Raw genomic sequence first — 22,009 nt, forward strand, 5'->3', positions numbered from 1 at the left:
GTTTTTTGTTTTATGAATGTACTGCAGAAACTTATTTCAGATGCTAACAATATTTGTAACTTTAATAATTTTTGTACATAAAAAAGAAAAGCTGTAAAATTCCTTTTGCCAATGAAAAACAAATTAATAAAAATTAGCACAAAAAATTGAGCAAACAACCTTTAATGCGTCATCTCAAAGACAAATAGTACAAGAATTATAGTTAAGGTACACCTCTAACAACTAACATGGTTTAAAAAGGAATCAAATCCAAGCAAAGTGCCTGCAAAACAGAAAAATGTACAAAACTTAAGTACACATTTAGGTCCTATCCTGTTGAAAACCAGTTTTTCAACTAATGGGGGATGTGTGTGGCATTAATAAACAGAGTTTGTACTTTTACATTTTTAGGTTTACACCAAGCATTTGAAAATGAACGTTTTGTGTTCAATAATCAACACTTGGCTAATATAAATCAAACGCTGTCAGATCCTCCTCTTCATCGTCTGTAGCGGTACCGCTTAAAGTGGAACCACAGCTGAAAGATTCCATTGGCGAACTGGCAGCGGAAGCCATGCCGATGGGAATACTCCCATTCACGGTTCACGATCTTGAAGGCGATGTCCTCGTACGGCGGTCCGGCGTGGAAACGCAGAATTCCAAAGTCTTTGTTGTCGGGACAGGGCTCGAGGAAGTACTGCGGAGTTGAGCGTTTGTCGATGAGATCGGGGTAGAAGATGTTGAACTTGTAGCCCTGGACGATCTTGGGCGGCGGGTTATCGAAGTCATAATGGGTCTGGTTGTATTTGTTCCACTCGAAGCCGGTGTGTACGCGGTTGAAGAAGCGGGGCTTGCGCGGGCGGTATTTGTCGGCCCAAAGGTACATTTTTCCAGTCAAAGGCATTTCGACACTGAACTGGGCCTCGTCGCCGCTCATTCCCTCTTTAGCGCGACGCACAAATGCATCCTCCGCACTTTCATTTGCATCACCTGTTCAAGAAAAAGACATGAAGCATGAGTAAATCTTGACAAAAGGAAAATGTGAACTATTAAGCTAGTTTTATGTTCCTATCAGTTAAGAGTCTTTATTGTCACTTAGACTACAAGATTGAGAATTGAGAGGATCGAATTCTTAATTCTAATTGACTGACACAATATTGATTCATTTCCATAATTACAGGTCTACAAAATAACTCCAAGGCTTTCTGACTACATTAGTCACTTCACTGGATTTTTTTAGAACCGTTTACATAAGATGTTTATAAGCTAGTTTTATGTTCCTATCAGTTAAGAGTCTTTATGGTCACTTATACTACAAGAATGAGAGTTGAGAAGACACATGATATTGATTCATTTCCATAATTACAGGTCTACAAAATAACTCTGGGGTTTTTGACTACATTAGTCACTTCACTGGATTTTTTTTTTTTTAGAACATTTTACATAAGCAATACTTCCATCAACATATTTGCATGTGAGTTTTTGGTGTACTGTCTAATAAAGCTGGATTAAAATGAAAAGATCTACATAAAATCAAAAATTTGCATAAAAAGCAAGTGCCCAATTAAGGTGGATATTTTTTTAGATGATGGAAAACTAGACTAAATTCCTAGTAATTATGTGACTTTTCCTCAACAGATCATATGAATAACCAGTGGACCAATCACATTGCACACCATCTTGAATGTAGTTTTAGCCATTCTGAAATGCCTAAAGCCAAAGTCTAATCATAACCCAACACGACTGCGTTATCAAACATTAGACATCCGCCTCCGAACCAGATAGCATGACATTATGATGTTTCATCTGCATGATGTTTCCACGGTTTCTACTGAAGTAAAACTGAAATCTGAGGGTAATGCGGCTATGACTGTAACAGACAGTTCACACGATGATAGTTCACATAATAAATAAAATGGCAAATTCTCTTGATTTAAACATTGCTGGATTTTTTTTGGGATAATGCAAGTACACAATTCAACAAAATATATAACACTGTTCTAGTGGTTTTTGGATATTTTAATCCAGATATCCTATATATTGAGCCTTTAAAGGAACATCAAAGAGCCATACATGATGCTTTATCAAGACATAAGGTAACACACAAGATCATTTTAGGATGACAACCTAAAAAATATGAAGTAAAACACATTCTGTAACCATCAGCTCATTAGTACAGAAGCCTTGAAGGGTGACATTTTAAGTGCCTCCATTTCCTGCATTTCTGCTGTTTGTAACACACTATACTATAAGATAAGGTGCACATAATGTGCCTCCCAATGGCCGAAGTTGAAATTACTTTACTTAATGAAACTATCTTGCCTTTTCCGAGCACCCAGTATGCAGGAAAATTGTGCAAAAAATTGGATGAACAGAAAGGGAATCTATTTCTATTTCTATTTAAAGTGAACTTTTTTTGTTCTTCATATTCTCAGGCAATTCAAAGTCCTTCAAACAAAGAAAGTGCACGCTTATTTTCAACTTTAAAAGTTCACATTTGACTTTATTCCTGATGGTACTGGTACTGAACTGTTAAATTAGCCTGATGTGATCATACTCAGTTCTAGTCAGAATATGAGTCTGATGCTCCATTGGGCTGTGATTATGTGGCATGTTTCAACCGAACCAGGAAAGACATTAATTGGATAGACCAATCAGAGCAACGGAGTGACACATAACGTTAGTTGTCTAATGTCAACAGAATTCAACTGCCCTGTGTTGCCAAGTCTATGTTTTTTTTCCGCGAGTTCCGCTTAAATGTTGTGGGCGGGGCTGCATTTGGCTGGCATCCAGGCTAATGTTAAAGCATATGGTGTGTGTAATTTGACTATGGTATACTACAGATCTGGCGACAGAGCGATACGTACCTGTCACCTGCAGCTGTGTCCGGGCCAGCACGAGTCTCTGCAGGTCCTCCTCCACGTTGATGATGTGTGTGTCCAGCGGTAGCTCGGAGGGCTGCAGGAGGGTAGGACTGTAGCGGCCGGAGTCGTACTCTGCCTGACTCTGCTGGATCAAATCCTCCTCCGTTAACACGGACTCCGCTGCTTCATCTTTCTCTCCCTCCTCTCCATCTCCCTCTCCTCCCTTCTTCTCCTCAGGACTGTTTCTTCCAGACCGCTCACCCTCTTCTCCATCCTTCCCTTTGGTCAGTCTCCTCTCCTCTTTCTCCAAGTGCGTGCCTTGCTGAGAGCTGCCCGCCTCCTCGTCTGCAGACTCCGCCTCTCTAGGGCTACTGGGTAACAGAATAGACAAATCAAACATTAGGGGTATGTGTAGAATGCAAATCTTTTTATTGAATTTTTCAGTCATTTGTGATTAGATCATATACTTTTTTTAAATGAATATATAATTTATTTAATCTATTTCAGGTGATGACATAGTATAAAGAATTTTTAGAACTAGAATTCTTAGTTATTTAGAGCTTAGTTATTAGATAAATATATCCATGATATTTTCAGGCCCAAATATAAAAATAATTCAAATGAATAATTATACAAATTCCCTGATATTTCCAGGTTTTCTATCATCATGGAAACCCAGGAATATTAGCATACTGCTTAGTGCATATTGTACTAATGCACACTATTTAAAAAATATATATATGTGAAACATTTTGCAGAATTCAACAATAATCATTTTAAACTGTAGTAATCTACTTAGTTATATGACCTCACGAAGTTGCATAAGTAATTCAGCAGATTGAGTCCAGTTCATTTCTATCTTAGAAATATAGTTATTTATTATTTTTCTGCAGTCTAAAAATTACATTCAGTCAGATTCATAAATCTACACGTTCAGGTAATTCGCTTGAGTTGTTGGTTATGATTAAGATTATTATTTTAAAGATTAAATTTAAGAATTTTAAAATGTATACAACTAGAAGATGTATTTTTATACATTATGTATAATTATTTTAATTTTATATCTTCATAAATTTGCATTATATTAAAATGTCAATGATGTTTTCAGGCCCTATTATTTGCAGGTTTTCTGTCACCATGGCCCTGGTTAATGTGTCATATATACTAGAGCTGCACAATTCTGTTTTTTTTTATCACTTGTTTTTTGTTCAGAACAGAAACTCTCCTGGTCTTCTAAATAGCTTTTACATTTCCTGTGCTTCTAATTATTTATTCTAAATAGAATAAATTGCAACTAAACAAAATAATGCCATTTACTAGAGATTCTGACTGTTCATTTCTGCAGTCTAATTAAAAATATTGAATTAATTTCAATTAAATTTTTTCAATTGGTTTGAATGCATCACTCACTCAAAGATTCCACTTGTTTCATTATTGGATGTTTTTGAACAAATCTCTAGACAAATACATTTTTTTAACTGTCACTTATCGCCTTCTACTGGTGTAATGATACAATCTTTAATTGAAGAGTAAAGTTGCTTTCTAAAGGTGATAATATGAATTATTATAAGACAGAAATAATGATACTGTGTGGTTTCATACCACAAACATGACAACAGCTTTCTCTGGATCAGAACGCAGATCTGAATGTGTGCTGTGATCGTATTTTGTCAAAGGGTTAATAGTCATAGAACTGCTGTCATTTAGGAATAAGATCACGAAGGTGTTCGTTTTAACAATTATTCATGCAGCTCTAGAATATACCGTATAATGCAATTTATTCTTAAAAAAATAGTATTTGAAACAGTATGCAGAATGACAAAGTAAATGTAGCATGATACATAGTCACATGGCCTTTCTGTTGCATTTTGAATTCAAAAAGTTCCAGTTTATGTTTCCATCTTGGAACTATAGCCATTTTGAATTTTAAACCCAAATTTCACTCTCTAAAATTGCAAAAATTGCATTTGTAAGTCAGATAGCTCAGGTAGAAATGAAATCACTCACATGGGCCGCTCATTCTCCGGCTCCTCTTTGATGATGGGGAAAAGCGGTTCACTCTCCACACCCTGTTCCTGCTTGAGTTTATACAGCTTCTGCCGTAGGACGTCCTGATGGCGTTCTCTCAGCCTTCACAAAGACACACAGGACCTTATTTTAAAACACTTGTGAATGCTGAAAACCTCCAAAGGCCCCATCACAGTTCTAGTCTGATACGCACCTGGCTCGTGCCATGTAGACCCGCACCTGCTGCAGGAGACTCTCCCAGTATCCGATGTCCAGGTTGGAGCCTCCGGCCTGGATCTTGCTCTCGATGTTCATGTAAAGAGCCTGAAGCTGACTGTAAGTCTTCCCTTTAAACACACTCTGCACGTCTGTGCTCACAGATGTGTTTATACCCTCGCGGCGGTCACCTGACACCAAAATCAGAGGTGGATGACTTTCATTATTAAATTATGAGAGGTGTTGTAGAAGACTATATATAACGTCACAGATTTCAGATATAAATTACACTTTTTATTTTAAAAATGAGTTCACTGCAGATATTTAGAAAGAACTGTAGCTAGTGGCCAATATACTGTAGAGGTCAAAAGTGACATCAGGCTGCCTTCACACTTTGTTGAAATATTATTAAAATGTGTTACAGATTTTGTCATCATATTACATAGTTGTGCTTGGAGTCAATTGTGTCATTTTTGACAACACAATGAAACGTGCTAAATTGTGCAACTTAATTTGCTAGGCTGTCATACAAAGAAATTAGGAACATGCAAAAATATGATTATATTATATAATGAATATTAATAACTGGTTATTTTGTATAAATGCTTTTTGCATTTTTTGATATAGTTAGCCCCTTTTTTGCCAAATAATTTTGTCACATAAATAGCAAGTTTAGAGTTATAAAAATCATTTAAAATATAAAATATTTCTCTCATATTTTGTTGGTGTAACTGCTGTATACCAAACTATAATAAAACTAATAACCAAATAAATAATGAATAAACTATTAAAAACATTTAATAAAATTTCAATGTTTAGAACGGTTATGTTTTTTTAAAGAAGTCTCTTCTGCTCACCAAGGCTGCATTTATTTGATCAAAAATACAGTAAGTACTGTAAAATTGAGATGAGGGGCCCTATCTTGCACCCAGCGCAATTGACTTTGAACACCGACGCATGTGTCATTCCTATTTTGCACCCGCGCAAAGCGCGCTTTTCCCTCCACAGAAGCACGCCGCTAAACTAGTGAATGAACTTGCGCTCTCTGGGCGGTTCAGCACAAAAAAGGAGGCGTTCCGGCGCAAACAATCCCTGGTGCTATTTTGCTGTTCCTTTAAACAATTGCGCCGCTGACCAGAAAAAACCTGGTCTAAAGTCAGTGGCGCGTTGCGCGTTGTTCGTTATGCTATTTTAAGAGCGCATGCTTGACCATAATGTATAGCGTGCACAACGCGCATACACTTTGCTAATGTAATCTACACAGATGCAACAGTTATTTTTGCAAATCATAAATTGTTACACTAAAAAAATATTAACACATGAGATGACGGAAATCATTGTGGTGTGCCACGAAGATGTGAAAAAATAGGCATAAATCTAGCTTACAAATTATTCAGGCTAGTAATTAAGGATCAGACCTGATTGCCCAATAGTGGCAAGACATAGATGTATATAAGGACATCTGACAAATTGGTTTGTGGGTCAAGAACCAGGAAAAACTGTTTAACTGACGCTATTTTGGGTGGGTTTCTCCCATCCCCATACAACACAACTTCTCTGTCTTTCACTGCTCTTACAAGAACATCAGTCTCCTCGGCTGTGAACCGCTCCTGGCGTGCGCCTGGTAAATACGCCATAATAATAGCAATCCATAATGGAACTTGCGCACCTGCATTTAAAGGGAATGTTGGATGACGCTCTGATTGGTTTATTTACGTTACGCCCAAACTACACCTATGAATAATGAAGCTACTTCAGACCAACCCATTTTAGATTTGCGCCGGGCGCAAGAGCCGTTTATCCTGCCGGGAAAATAGCAACAGCACCGAGACCCGCCCACAAAGTTACTTGCGCTTCACGCTTTGACACTTGCGTTTCATATCGTTAAAATAGGGCCCGAGATATATTACAATTTAATATAACATTTTATTTAAAATGTAATTTATTCCTGTAATGCAAAGCTGAATTTTCAGCATCATCACTCCAGTCTTCAGTTTCCCATGATCCTTCAGAAATCATTCTAATATGCAGAATTCCAGCTCAAGAAACATTTCTTATTATTATCAATGTTGAAAACAGTTGCCTTAAATGCCTTTACGGTTACTTTTGATCAATTTAATAATAAATAGACCTGAAACTTTTGAATAGTATTGTAAATACAATCTAAAAAAACACATTATAGATATCATAAATTAAATTACAAACATTTAGTGAACATTTAGTTTACTTAATATTTACTCTGAAATGAATCAATTGTAATACGTAAACAGGATGTAAATGTGATAGCAAAGGTCCTCTCATCACCTGGCCCTTTCCCTGACGTCTCCAGTTTGCGCAGTTTGCTGATTTCGTCTTCAGTAATGGTGGTCATGTCCCTCCAGAAATCCACGTTCTTTCCCTGTTCCAGCTCCATGTACACCTGCAGCCAGTAACACACACACACACACACACACGGCTGTTACAACTACAACACTACGAACAAAATCCTCATGTAAGTTATAGAAGAAGAAATACTGTTACTTTACATTTTAATGCAATGTCTGATCTGGCAGTCTAATCAAGTGTTAAATGATTGTTTCTCTCTCTCTCTCTCTCTTACACACCTTGATGTCCTCCAGCAGGTCCTCCATGTCTGTGGCGGTGAGTCCGTTGAGGAAGGTGTACGGCTCATGCATCTCCACCGACAGATCGTCGTCTTCAGCGCTAATGTATTTAGCCAACAGGTCGATGGGTTTCGCTCGGCCGTCACGGATACGAATCTTAGACCTGCGTTACATCGAGAGACGCGTTACAAATGATCCAGTCACATGTATGAATGTAGGTATGTATAAAAAGATTAGCCATCTGAAGAGTGACCTCAGTTTGGCCTGGTGCAGATGAAAGTTGTCCTCCTGCTCCGCCCACGTTTTGAAATGCTCCGCCTCTTTCTCCCTCTGCAGCATCTCCAGCTCCTGCTCACGCATGGATTTCTCCCGCTCTCGCTCCAGACGCAGCTGCTTCACCTGAACACACACGACTCACACATTTACTTCAGTTTGTCTATTTCATTTCCCAAAACCAATTTGAGCGCAGCATTTAGGTATTAAAAAGCAGACCAAAAATACAACACAATTTATTATCAGGAGACATTTTATTAGGGAAATGAATCAAAAGTTATGAATAGCCATTTTTCCACTACAAGCCGAACGGTTCTTAAAACTGAAATAAAATTGAATGGAAATATATATAAAAATGAAAGAAAAAGTTGTTTTTAACTACTGTTAAAATAAAATGTAATAAATAAAAACTAATTCAAAATATTAATAAATTAAAAAAAAACTGATATGTTTTTTACATTAACTACTGACCTTTTAAACATTTGATACTGACTAATTAAACTATAATAATTAAAAATATGATCTTACAATTATTTATGGTGTGTCCTGACACATTAACTAAAATTACTTTTCAATTTCAAAATTCCCTATTCTATAATGTTTTGGTGGTATTAACTAATAAAATATCATCACTTTTATTTATGGAGCTCCTGTTATCTAAAAATAACTTAATTTGTTATGTACAAGTACATATAATCTTTCTCAATTCTGTATTAATTCTTAATTCAGTTTGGAAATCTGAATTCTCTAACGTTTCAGTGTTCAGAAGTGTTTGGTACCTTCTGTAGCTCCCTGCGGTTTTCCTCCTGGATGCGTTTATTTCTCTCCTTCAGATTTTTTTCTGACAAGTGCCCGATGCCTTTCTTCTCCAGAGCCTGAAAACACACAAACACACAAACACACACACACACACACACACACACACACACACACACACACACACACACACACACACACACACAAGTTAACAGAAGTCCTTACCAGACTTTCTCAAGCAACATCACTGCGATATCAAGGTGGAGTTACAGTAACCTATGCATCGATCAAATGACTAACAATATGACTGTCTTAAATGTTTTCATTTAAACGTCAACGTTGAGCTGTCAAGTCAACGATGAGCTGTCATCAGACTCATGTGCAATTTAATGTTTTTCTATAGTTTTTCTACATTATTTAAAAAACAAGTGTATTTTTTTGTTGTGGATGTCCCAATTAGGATACAACATTTGCAGGATTTTCAGAGACTTCAATTGCATTTGTGAGTAAAAATGCTGGCTGTGTACAATAAGCCCATAATAGGGCTGGGTAAAAAAAATATTGATTCTTATTTTTATTAGCCAAATTTTAGTATTAAATCCTATAGAATGAATCTTTTAGTCTATGCTGTTTTCAGTTGATGAATGAACAGAAACCGAATGCACGATATATCAGCCGATGTTCATATTTAACATTATAATCCCGTTAAGAAAATCGGGCCGATATCTTTTGCCGATATATATAATGGAATATTTCCTACCGCTGAGACACTCCAGATTCGTACTAGTTTTGAATTGCTTGCAATAGAATTGAAATCAAAAGGAATATTATAATGTTAATAATAATATCAAGCATGTTTGTTTTCCTCATATTTTCATCAACAATATGGTTTCATTCAAATCATTTCATTACTGTCTCTGTGGAGGCTATTCCATTTAATATACATGGCACATGAATTTTAATTCTTTATACGCAAGTAATGTTGTCCAATTAATTATTTGCATTATTTCTGCATTTTATTTATTTTTAAGGCAAAATATATATATATTTGTTTTGGAGAAAAAAGCCATAGAAGTGTATAATTAATTTCAAAACTAATTTCGATGCATTTCGTTCCGACCTTTCTGGATAACAATCCGCCATCAAAATGATACATTTGCGGTGTTGAGCATTTTATACGGTTGATGGGCAAAGTATTCTTAAATGCATTATAATTTTTTTTTTATAATTGTTAATAAATTATTATTTACGGTATATTGATATTTTATACTTGCATATTCATTACGTGATATATCGCATTACTGACACATCGGCACATGTCTAACCTCCGCTATCAAAGCGTCTCTCTCACCTTCTGCCATTTGAACGTGCCGAGCAGATTGTTATCTCCGAACGGATTGTCGGCATTAGTGTAGCCCATGTACTCTTCACTCCAGCCCATCTTCTCTCTTTTCTTCCTCTCTTTGGCCTCTTTCTTGGCCAGACGCCTGGCTCTCTTCTCCTCTGGTGTCTCCAGTGCTTTCATCATCTCCTTCTTTTTCTTCGTCTCTTCTTTGGCAGAGGATGCACCCTGTGCTGCCTTTCCCTCCTGGTCGGAGTCGGCGGAGGAGCTAGAGGAACTCGGGGATCTGGATTCCGACTGTCTCCGCCTGTCTTGTTCCCTCTCTTTACTCTTTCTCCTCCACCTCTCCCGGCTGGGGCTCCTGCTCTGTCGTCTCCTCCTCTCTCTTTCGCGCTCCACGCTGGACTCTGCGCTGGAGCGTGATGAGCTCCTCCTCCTGCTGCCTCTTTCATCCTTGTGTTTCATCTTCATCTTATGCTTCTTATGATCATTGTGATTATCACCTGAAGAGCTAAAAAAATAAAAATAAAATAAAACACTTGCAATCACAATCAGGATTTATTTTGATTTGAATATAATCATCCTTGAAGGACCCCTATCTTAAAGTCACCGTGCAATAAAAATGTATAATTCTTGTTTTGTTTTTGGGAATATTGCAGCAATTATTATATAGGATTTCTCTGTGCACAATATTATGTTTTATAATTCTTGTGCTTCATAATCTTTAATCGAAATCTCGCTTTTCTCGCATCTCTCTTCTGATAATGTTTATTGGTGCGACAGCAACCTGTCACTCACATGAGATCGACAAATAGCAAACCACAGCCATCCAACCAACTCACCATAGACAAAATCAAGCCCTGCCCTACACTTTTCTTGTTCCTAAAGCCAAAGTTTCACTCAGACCAATGTCAGTTTCATGCCAACACTGAAATTTAAAAGGCCTCTACCTGATTACTTGTATGACGATTAAATTAACCCTATGAAAAAGTATTATTATAAATGTCTAAAATATTTAGTTTCTAGTATCCCTCATATTCATTTTAAGAATCCAATTTTAAATTACTATTTTATTATTTTAATATTTTTTTACTTAATTCATGCTGTATTTTTGGTTTCTTATTAGCCTTTTTATGATCAACGTTACTGTTTTCTTTTAAAAGCACTTGAGTTACCACGGTGTATGAAACGTGCTTTAAAAATACTCGGCCTGTCCTGAGTATTACATTATTACGTCTTTCCATTGGTTATAGTACTACTATTAGATGCCATTTTAACTATATTACACAGCTCTGTATTTCAATTTTTACGGACTTTTCTACGGATCCCCTCCTCGTTGATAAACTTAAATGCATACAGAATAGTTTGATTATTAGTGTCTATGGTTTTAAGTAACGTTACCTGTCTCTGTCTTTTGATTTTCGGCGTGATCGCCCTCTTCTTCCTCTCTGATCGCGGTCAGAGTCGCTGGAGTGGCCGGAGTCCCTGCCTCTGTGTCGGCTCGGGCCTGCGGAACCTCCGCTGCTCTTGGATCCGCCGCTGTCAGACCGCCCTCGTCGGCGAGAACTCTTCACGGGAGAGCGGTTCCGACTTTGTCTATCCTCTGGCGAGTAGACATGTCTGCGGGATCTTTCTCGAGAGCAGGACCGCGATCGGCTCCTACGATGCTTCTTCGATCCCATGTTTTCAGGTCCTGACGGCGCCGCGTCGCGTAAATAGGTAGTCTATAATGTTTATAATATTTATATATTGGCATAATCAAATAAATCCTGTGATAGTCGTTTAGATAAAATAATAAAAATAATTTATATGTGTGCATTAGGAAATATGGAGTTTTATTATTATTCAAGCTTTACACAAATATTCGAATAATATTAAGCAGGCAAAATATTGAGCTCCTCATCTGAGGTCCTTTTTGAGGCAGACTGTTGACGGCTTCGCTGTTTCTGTGTCATTTTAATTTGAACTATGTTAAATATTAAAGTAAAGTACACTATTCATTTAAATACTAAATTACACTATCATAACTTAAAAAACATAACACTAAAATATTACAAAGAATGATGCGGAGGGGGGGGGGGGTCTAATTCGATTGCTTTAATTCAATATTGCCTTACAAGGTTTTAACATGAGTTTGAGATTATTTTCAATTTTAGAGATTTATTCATTAAACTGGATTTGATGCTGTTTCTGACTATTGCCCTAATGCAAGAAGATTAGTCAGCTTTACTTCCATGAACATGGAAACATGGATTATTTGTTTTAATTTTCCTAACGTTACTGCTATTAGTAATATTTTTTACAGTCTATGGTATCCCTATTTGCTTGTTTCCAGAACTGAGGTAGATTAAAATATAATGAAACTAGGGTGAAACCCTTGACATAAGTGTATTAGGCCTACAGTTATTTAGATATAGATGGGCCCAAGCATATTGGAAAAAGATTACCTCAGTTGTCAGTTTACACGTTAGAGAGGATGTCGATTATACTGTAGGGTTATACCTGCTCATGTTATATAAAAGGGAATGTGAGAGCAGACAAAATGGCAAATAAAATCAACCAGCTAAGTGTTGTTATAAATACTCCCTTTGGTAAAGGAGAAGCTAAGACATTATCAAAAAATAATTGATGAAGAAATTGCAGGACAGGTGGATAATGATGGACGGAAATATTAAAGAAATTGATCAGGCACGGGGAATTATTATAGATGTGTGTGTGTGTGTGTGTGTGTGTGTGTGTGTGTGTGTGTGTGTGTGTGTGTGTGTGTGTGTGTGTGTGTGTGTGTGTGTGTGTGTGTGTGTGTGTGTGTGTATTTTAACTGTTGTTATTATTATTATAGTAGCCTAGTTTCACCGGTTTCACCGAACCATAATCCATGCTCGTACGATAGGTGGCGGTATGCATCTGATAAATCACGGTTGCAACCCCCCATATAAAACTAAGAAGAAGACCCAGATTTCGTCTCAATCAGCTTAACGTTAGTTCAGTAGTCAGGGCACTAACCAGGGAGTCGCCCACATTCATGTACACTATACTGATTCATGATGACCTAGAGACCTGATTGATACGCACCCCAAATCTGGCAACATTGTAGGGTTGTGGCTGCACTGAATCGAGTTAGCCCAGGCTGACAGCGATTTGCCATTTCGTTTTTACTTCTATATTGTTGTAAATAAAACATATTATACCATATCATCAAGTTATGCCTCGCGTCAAAAGTGCTCCTGAAAAACATACTTTTACCAGGGAGGAGGAGACGATTCGCGCCGATTCACGGCGGTGGCAGCTATCAAGATTCTTGAGGTAATCTATGCTTGAAATGTCATTTTTTATTTAAGTTATTTATTTCCAAAAAAAATATTTTCCGCTGCTTTTATTTATACTGGGTTAAAAGTGCGGTTTATGGTGAATGCCCATTGTCAATATAGTGCACGTTGCTGAAGGAATCGACATATTATTTTTTTCCCCACTTTCACACGATTTCCTTTAAGAATTTATTGGATTTCGCCAAGCAATAGTAAATGTGTGACCGCACCTTTAGAGTTAACATTACTTGATTAGCAATTCACAAAATGTCAACTAAGCATATTAAAATTGTCTAACAAATTGATTGTGTCTAAAGTAGTTGTAGATTTTAAAGTTTGCTGAAATGAGTAACGTTAGCGGTGCAGGCATGCTATGTTACGGTATAAATTATGTATGTCGTACAGCAAATTAACCAATCAGAAGATGGACCAGTTTCTATGTTCATTCTCACCAGATTATTATTCAGGTAAATTAACGTTTAGCCCTGGTGGAAAAAAGTAGGCTATGCGAAATATCAGTATACTTCATATGTGTGCTGTTTTGTAACAACTAATTTTGCTCTAACTATATTTGTAATTAAATTGTATTAAAGCATAACTTTAAGTGTATTTATTCAGTGTACTTTTATGTGCTAATTTGGAACAACTTCAAGTATACTTTTATGCCTGTGTAGGAATGATTACATGCTTAGTGATATTAAAGTGTACTTTATTTGTGTTATAAGTATACGCCGATCATAGTGTATAACACTGATCATCTTTTCATTACGGCACCTGATAGTGGTTGGGTGTGATATATTAGGCATAGGCAGCAAGCAAACATTTTGTCCTCAAAGCTGATGTGTTAGAAGCAGGAAAAATGAGCAAGTTTGACAAGGGCCAAATTGTAATTGCTAGACAATGGGGTCAGAGCATCTCCAAAACTGCAGCTCTTGTGGGGTGTTCCCGGTCTGCAGTGGCACCCCTTATATATATATATATATATATATATATATATATATATATATATATATATATATATATATATATATATATATATATATATATATATATATATATATTAAAATGTAAAATAAAATTATACTACAATACAAGTGTGTCAAAAGTTGTATTGTGAAAATATGATGCTAATAGTATATTTACAATATTTTTAATGAAAAGCTAATATATTTGAAATACAGTAAAAAACACCTTTTTTTACCAGGGAAGCATTGCGGTAAATCATTAATTCATAGCAATTCAAGCATTCTAAGCAACTTTAGTTTTTTATTTTTACATTAACAGTGCATGTCAGAGCCCAAACCAAGCCTCAAAGTCCATAAAGTCCAAGGAATTGTCTGTAGACCTCCGAGATGGGATTGTATCGAGGCACAGATCTGGGGAAGGGTACAGAAAAATTTCTGCAGCATTGAATGTCCCAATGAGCACAGTGGCCTCCATCATCCGTAAATGGAAGAAGTTTGGAACCACTAGGACTCTTCCTAGAGCTGGCCGGCCGGTCAAACTGAGCGATCCGGGGGGAAAGGCCTTAGACAGAGAGGTGACCAAGAACCCCATGGTCTCTCTGACAGAGCTCCAGCGTTTTTCTGTGGAGAGAGAAGAGCCATCCAGTACAGCACTCCACCAATCAGGCCAATGTGATAGAGTGGCCGGACAAAAGCCACTCTTCAGGAAAAGGCAAATGATGCACAACGCGTGAGTCATACGTTTTTAACACTCTCTGAAAGTAATATGCACTAAATTAATGAAGTGGATTCCAAGCATGAGTAAACTTAAAAATTTAACTCAAATTTAACTTTAAATATACTATACCTTCAGGATATTCATTTATTTTTTAAATATACTTTCAGTGAATTATTGTTACAATTGCAATTTTGAGCATACAGTTTAAAATATACTTTGTATTTTAAAGTAATGTTCAAATGAGTAGACTTTAAAAAGTACACAAATTTAATTTTTAGAAAATATACTAAAATACAATTATTTTAAAGTGTTAAAAGTTGTATTGTTAAAATAGTATGCTAATATAATTTTTATATATTCAAAGATGGTAAAAAATGTTATTTGCAGTTTTCTGTTGAAAAGGGAATATATTTAAAATACAATAAAGAACACTTTTTTTTTCACGGGGAAGCACTGCAGTAAATAATTATTTCATACCAAATAAAGAATTCTAAGCAACTTTGGTTTTTATTTTTGCATTAACAGTGCATGTCAGACCACAAACCAAGCCTTGAAGTCCATGAAGACGAAGGAATTGTCTGTTGACCTCCGAGATAGGATTGTATCGAGGCACAGATCTGGGGAAGGGTACAAAAAGATTTCTACAGCATTGAATGTCCCAGTGAGCACAATAGCCTCCATTATCCTTAAATGGAAGAAGTTTGGAACCACCACGACCCTTCCTAGAGCTGGCCGGCCGGTCAAACTGAGCGATCCGGGGGGAAAGGCATTAGACAGAGAGGTGACCAAGAACCCGATGGTCTCTCTGACAGAGCTCCGGTGTTTCTCTGTGGAGAAAGAAAAGCCATCCAGTACAGCACTCCACCAATCAGGCCAATGTGATAGAGTGGCCGGACAGAAGCCACTCTTCAGGAAAAGTCACATGATGCACAACGCGTAAGTCATACGTTTGTCATACCTTCTGAAAGTAAATGAAGTGAATAAAATAATAAAATCAATTCCAAGCATGAATAAATAAACTTCAAAATGACACTCAATTTTTACTTAAAATATGCTTTAACTTCAGGATATTAAATAATGTATTTTTAAAATATACAGTGGGTACGGAAAGTATTCAGACCCCCTTAAAATTCACTCTTTCTTATATTGGAGCCATTTGCTAAAATCATTTAAGGTAATTTTTTTCCTTATTAATGTATGCACAGCACCCCATATTGACAGAAAAACACAGAATTGTTGACATTTTTGCAGATTTATTAAAAAATACAAACTGAAATATCACATGGTCCTACGTATTCAGACCCTTTGCTCAGTATTTAGTAGAAGCACCCTTTTGATCTAATACAGCCATGAGTCTTTTTGGGAAAGATACCACAAGTTTTTCACACTGGATTTGGGGATCCTCTGCTGCCATTCCTCCTTACAGATCCTCTCCAGTTCTGTCAGGTTGGATAGTAAACGTTGGTGGACAGCCATTTTCAGGTCTCTCCAGAGATGCTCCATTGGATTTAAGTCAGGGCTCTGGCTGGGCCATTCAAGAACAGTCACAGAGTTGTTGTGAAGCCACTCTTTCGTTATTTTAGCTGTGTGCTTAGGGTCATTGTCTTGTTGGAAGATGTACTTTCGGCCCAGTCTGAGGTCTTGAACACTGGAGAAAGATTTCGTCCAGGATATCCCTGTACTTGGCCGCATTCCTCTTTCCCTTGATTGCAACCGTCCTGTCCCTGCAGCTGAAAAACACCCCCACAGCATGATGCTGCCACCACCATGCTTACTGTTGGGACTGTATTGGACCGGTGATATTTTTCTCCACACATAACTCTTAGAATTAAGGCCAAAAAGTTCAATATTGTTCTCATCAGACCAGAGAATCTTATTTCTCACCATCTTGGAGTCCTTCAGGTGTTTTTTTTAGCAAACTTTCATGTGTCTTGCACTGAGGAGAGGCTTCTGTCGGGCCACTCTGCCATAAAGCCCCGACTGGTGGAGGGCTGCAGTGATGGTTGACTTTCTACAACATTCTCCATCTCTTTCTTTTTAATAAATCTGCAAAAGTGTCAACAATTCTGTGTTTTTCTGTCGATATGGGGTGCTGTTAGCCTAGAAATCTAGACGCACCCTAGCGGCAGCAAATTTAATTTGCCTGCAAGTGTCGTCTAGGCACTCTCAATACCATTCTGAGCTGTGTTCCTCAAAATCTGGACGGCCCAATCACATTGTGTATAGAGTCGGTGGGTGGGGCCATAATGACGACTGCCGAGTTGCGTTTGCGTGCTTCTAGTTAACACAGAAACTGGCGAACGGCGGCGGTCTTTCGAATCAGCTCTGACCGCGACTCTGGAAGACTTGGAGTTCAGCTTTTCTCTGAGAAAAGAACAAAGAACGGCACTGAAGTCATTCTTAAAAAGGGAAGATGTGTTCGGAGTTTAGCCGACCGGATACGGCGAATGTTTAATCTATCAACAAGCTCTGTTTCACCTTCGTTGCTCTGGTTGGTGTAGCGCTCTCCTATCAGGTGCAGAGGGAGTTTGAAAGACAACCGTTTATCCCACCCTCGGATTGAGCCCTGTCTATGGTGAGTTTCCAGACCAAACATCTTGATGTGGGTCTGGCTTGTCAGGCTAGGGTGCTGTGTGTACATTAATGAGAAAAAAATGAACTTAAATGATTTTAGCAAATGGTTGCAATATAACAAAGAGTGAAAAATGTAAGGGGGTCTGAATACTTTCCGTACTCACTGTACTTTTAGGGTATTGCTAAAATGACAATTTTGAGTATACAGTTTAAAATATAATAAAAAAAAAAAGATATTTTAAAGTAATGTTCAAATGAGTACACTTGTAAAAAAAAACTTTAATTTTAAGTATATTTTTCTAAAATATATTTTTAGACAAAAAACTAAAATACAATTATTTTAAAGTCTATTAAGTTGTTTTGTGAAAGTATGATGCTAATAAACTTTTTATGTATTTAAAGATTATGCAGTTATTGTCGGTATATTTGTAATATTCATTTGAATAGGGTATTGAATGTATACTTTTTTTCACCGGGAAAGCACTGCAGTAAATCATTAGTTCATACCAAATCTATCATTCTAAGCAACTTTAGTTTTTATTTTTACATTAACAGTGCATGTCAGACCACAAACCAAGCCTTGAAGTCCAAGAAGTCCATAAAGTCCAAGGAATTGTCTGTAGACCTCCGAGACGGGATTGTATCGAGGCACAGATCTGGGGAAGGGTACAGAAAAATTTCTGCAGCATTGAATGTCCCAATGAGCACAGTGGCCTCCATCATCCGTAAATGGAAGAAGTTTGGAACCACCACGACTCTTCCTAGAGCTGGCCGGCCGGTCAAACTGAGCGATCAGGGGGGAAAAGCCTTAGACAGAGAGGTGACCAAGAACCCCATGGTCTCTCTGACAGAGCTCCTGTTGTCAGTCAAGTTCTGAACAGGAACCAATTTTGGAGAAGTTAATTTATTTCCAGAGGTGGAAAGGGGTTGTGTTGCCTTTTTGAAGAGTATTTTTATGGTCACATTTACTCTGCTATGCTGTGGAAAAAATGGAGTACAGCCATTCATAAAGATAAGAGATGTTTCTTGAGCAGTAAATCATCATATCAGAATGATTTCTAAAGGACCGTGTGATACTGAAGACTGAAATAATGATACTGAAAATTCAGCTTTGATCACAGGAATAAATTATATGTTACAATATATTAACATAGAAAACAGTTATTTTAAATTGTAATAATGTTTCACAAAATTGCTGTTTTTGCTGTGCTTTTTTTGCTGTAAGCTTTGAGAATGAGAGACTCCTTTCAAAAAATTTTTTATTTTTTTTTAAACGGAATATTCCACACTTTTTCTTTTTGACTGGTTAATATTCTATTGTTATATTCTGCATTGGATTTTATTTTTGACCGGAAGATAAACAGCCACTTTTGACTTTTCATTTTGTCAAGTCAAGTCAACTTTATTTATATAGCGCTTTTACAATGGCGATTGTTTCAAAGTAGCTTCACAGTGTTAAACAGGACAATATTGCAACAAAATTAGATTTGGCTGTACAGTCGTTCTGGAGAAAAAGGTGAAGTTATCAGCTTATTTTGATTTATCATATAGCGACAATGTTGGTAGATCAGTATTATAGTTTAATTAAGACCTAATAAATTAATTTTATTTGGATTTTTAGTTGAATAACTTGCATCGAAATATTAGTTTCCCCAACTGAGCAAGCCAAGTCAAAGGCGACAGTGGCAAGAAACCAAAACTCCATCAGGGCATGATGGAGAAAAATAAACCTTGGGAGAAACCAGACTCAGCCGGGGTGCCAGTTCTCCTCTGGCCTATTAACAAACAGTGTATGATTATTATTCTGGCAACAGTACAGGTCAGAAATCATATTAGATTAGAATATTAGAAAGTTTGAGCTATCACGCAAGAGACAAGTTTATTGAGGATGAAGTGTCGATTACACAAAAATATTAATATTTGAAGGATCGGAGTCATCGCGCCAGAGACGGGTTTATTTATGATGGTGTTTTGAGTAAACAATTATTGAATAGGAATATTCGAAAGATTGGAGTCGTCACGCCAGAGACGGGTTTATTGTGGATTGTGTGTCCGTGAGGCAAATTCAGAGGAGACACTAATAGACACGGTCTCAGCAGACACTTTAGGGATGTGCTGGACATGTCCAGGCGCAGGTCCACCATCGGATCCAGACACGGCCTGGATCATTTATGTACAGAAACGTCCTACATGGAGTATTGAAATATGTTAATGTTATACCTTGGAGAATGTAAAAGGAATTGAAACTAAAATCAATTCATTTTAATATTTTTATCATGTTGCTTTATTTACCATTTCTCACTTGCCCACAAGGCAATAGCACAATGGCAACGAGTTTTAATGGATTTTTGCACCCACATTTCAACCTGACTGTGTTAAACACACCGCATGCTCAAGAACATCAGGTCAAATGCTTATGTTTTGTTTATGATTTTAGATATTTTTAATACGATGTGTGTACCCAAGGATAGTACATAATGTGGTAATGTTTCATGTTTTTACATCTTTTACACATCTATGTTAACATTTTCAACACATTTACTGCGTTAAACTCATTAACACAGTGAATGAATTAAAATTAATACAAAACTAATGGTCCTGGAACTCACGTATAATTGGGGGGGAAAATTAGCATGGGTTGTGTCATTTTTGTCACATTCTTTCAATGTAATGTATGCTTTCTGTCTAGTCTCAGCTAATAGGGAACATTCTCAGAACTTCCATAACCTTCTGGCAAGATTCTCTCAAAATAATGGACAAACATTCTTCAAGTAATGTTAATAAAAAGTTAATTCAGTAACTTGGCCTTTAATAATATTCTCAAAACATAAAAAACAAAAAACAAAAAAAACATTACTCAATCTAGCTCTAGCTTTTTTGTTAAACGTTTTAGTAAGTTGGACTTACTTTTTTTTTTAAGCTGCTGACAATGAAAGGCAAGGAGACTCGCACACTGTAAGTTGAGTTGATTTATCCACGCTTTAATGTGCTCCCGTTCATAGAGATTTTTAAATGGATGCCGAGGCTTTTTAGGTCAAGTAGAATCTGTGATCTCTGACCTCTTGTCCACTGGTTTTCCATCAATTGGCAACCTGTGGCGTCGAAATACTATTGGGCAAAATGGCCATGTACGCAGTATGCACTGTAACTGGCTGTGGCAATAGTTTTTTTTTTCATGTTCCCTAAATATCTGTAAACATGATGGTATTTTTATGCTTTAGCACAGTCAAAAGCTTGCACACATGTAGCACCTTTAAATGCTACATCTTGTTTCAGAATGTTTGCAAAACAATCAAATTGAATGCTCCCTTAAAGGTGAACTATATAACTTTTCCGTCTGCTAGAGGGCGCCTATTCAAAACAAAAGCGTAGTTTGATGACATTAAGTTTGAGCGCAGAATCTTGAGACATGTGGTCTTCACCTCACAGCCGGTGAAAAAGAATTGGGATAGGACTCGGGCAAAAATCATCCTCATGGATGAGATTATTGACGTTACAGTAGTATGAAGTAGAGCAGGGCTGAGTTTTGAGGAGCTGAGCAAGGCCGCTGGAGTGATTGTTAATAAGATGAACGCAACATAGCTTGTGAGCAGCAGGACTTTTATTATGCCACAGTCATCGGCTCCATTTTCGCTTTTCCGGTCATGAATATGAGGTAACACAACTGTTTATCTTATTGCATACATCTGAGTGTGTTTAAAACAAGGGGGTAATCTAGCGCTCGGAAAGCGCTCCACCCCTAGGGGCTGCCATTGCTAACCAAGCCATCACCTGCTGTTAGCATCCCATTGACTCCCATTCATTTTTGAGTCACTTTGACAGTGAATAACTTTACATCAGAGGCGTTTAAAGACTCCATTTGTCCATTGTTTATTTCTAAAGAAACACGACAATGCATAAAAGTCTCCGTTACCTTGTATCTTACACTATCGCCCCGCAGAAGCTGTTTTTGTAAAAATAGGCTAACGATTGCATCATAACCAACGCGACTCTGTCGCACAGTTGAGAAATTACCGTATAGACCTGAGGAGACGCTCGCAGGCAATCTTTTACTGTCTATGAGACAGTCTGGGGGATGTGGAGACATAAAGTCTGATAAAGTCAAGGGGGAAGAATGGGGAGAAGCCCATAGTGAGCCAAAAGCAACGGGAGAAAATATTTAAACAACGTGATTCAGATTTCACTTTCCACAACTACTAGAAGACCTACAGCTGTCCGACAGGAGGCTCACGTCACATCTACGTCGTCAAGCTCAGTCTGAGCCTGCGCAGTTCGCTCAGCCATCAGGAAGTGAGTGCCCCTAGGTTGACTTCATTATTTCGCCGTTGACGTCAATGGGGTCGCTCTGTCCATTTCTTTTACTGGTTTAAAATGATGTTCTGACGTCACTCTGTGCGTTTGCTCAGT

General features: G+C 37.3%; 2 protein-coding genes across 2 annotated transcripts; one reads left to right on the forward strand and one right to left on the reverse strand.

Annotated features, from left to right (window-relative positions):
* Positions 1-146: 146 nt before the first annotated feature.
* Positions 147-11,744, reverse strand: cactin. The gene is made up of 10 exons (XM_067452728.1): positions 11,442-11,744; positions 10,050-10,551; positions 8,722-8,817; positions 7,923-8,068; positions 7,670-7,832; positions 7,371-7,485; positions 5,065-5,257; positions 4,851-4,973; positions 2,847-3,214; positions 147-969 (listed from the first exon to the last, which is right to left on the reverse strand). Exons 1-10 carry the CDS (start codon positions 11,720-11,722, stop codon positions 479-481), a joined length of 2,478 nt encoding a protein of 825 aa, XP_067308829.1. The 5' UTR covers positions 11,723-11,744; the 3' UTR covers positions 147-478.
* A 1,478-nt stretch (positions 11,745-13,222) lies between these two features.
* Positions 13,223-20,148, forward strand: LOC137089211 (uncharacterized). The gene is made up of 4 exons (XM_067452732.1): positions 13,223-13,343; positions 14,630-15,040; positions 15,554-15,964; positions 18,158-20,148. Exons 1-4 carry the CDS (start codon positions 13,243-13,245, stop codon positions 18,477-18,479), a joined length of 1,245 nt encoding a protein of 414 aa, XP_067308833.1. The 5' UTR covers positions 13,223-13,242; the 3' UTR covers positions 18,480-20,148.
* The last annotated feature ends 1,861 nt before the right edge of the window (positions 20,149-22,009 follow it).

The sequence above is a fragment of the Pseudorasbora parva genome, chromosome 9 (genome assembly GCF_024679245.1).
Source record: "Pseudorasbora parva isolate DD20220531a chromosome 9, ASM2467924v1, whole genome shotgun sequence".
NCBI lineage: Eukaryota > Metazoa > Chordata > Actinopteri > Cypriniformes > Gobionidae > Pseudorasbora > Pseudorasbora parva.

What these genes read in the sequence shown, in the direction of transcription:
- cactin (XM_067452728.1), bottom strand. Translation starts at nt 11,722, where the DNA reads ATGGGATCGAAGAAGCATCGTAGGAGCCGATCGCGGTCCTGCTCTCGA. An exon ending in GCACGTTCAAATGGCAGAAG is followed by an intron (nt 8,818 to 10,049) that starts GTGAGAGAGACG and finishes GTGTGTTTTCAG; the next exon opens with GCTCTGGAGAAGAAAGGCAT. An exon ending in ACCGCAGGGAGCTACAGAAG is followed by an intron (nt 8,069 to 8,721) that starts GTACCAAACACT and finishes GTGTGTGTTCAG; the next exon opens with GTGAAGCAGCTGCGTCTGGA.
- LOC137089211 (XM_067452732.1), top strand. Translation starts at nt 13,243, where the DNA reads ATGCCTCGCGTCAAAAGTGCTCCTGAAAAACATACTTTTACCAGGGAG. An exon ending in AGGCAAATGATGCACAACGC is followed by an intron (nt 15,041 to 15,553) that starts GTGAGTCATACG and finishes TTGCATTAACAG; the next exon opens with TGCATGTCAGACCACAAACC. An exon ending in AGTCACATGATGCACAACGC is followed by an intron (nt 15,965 to 18,157) that starts GTAAGTCATACG and finishes TTACATTAACAG; the next exon opens with TGCATGTCAGACCACAAACC.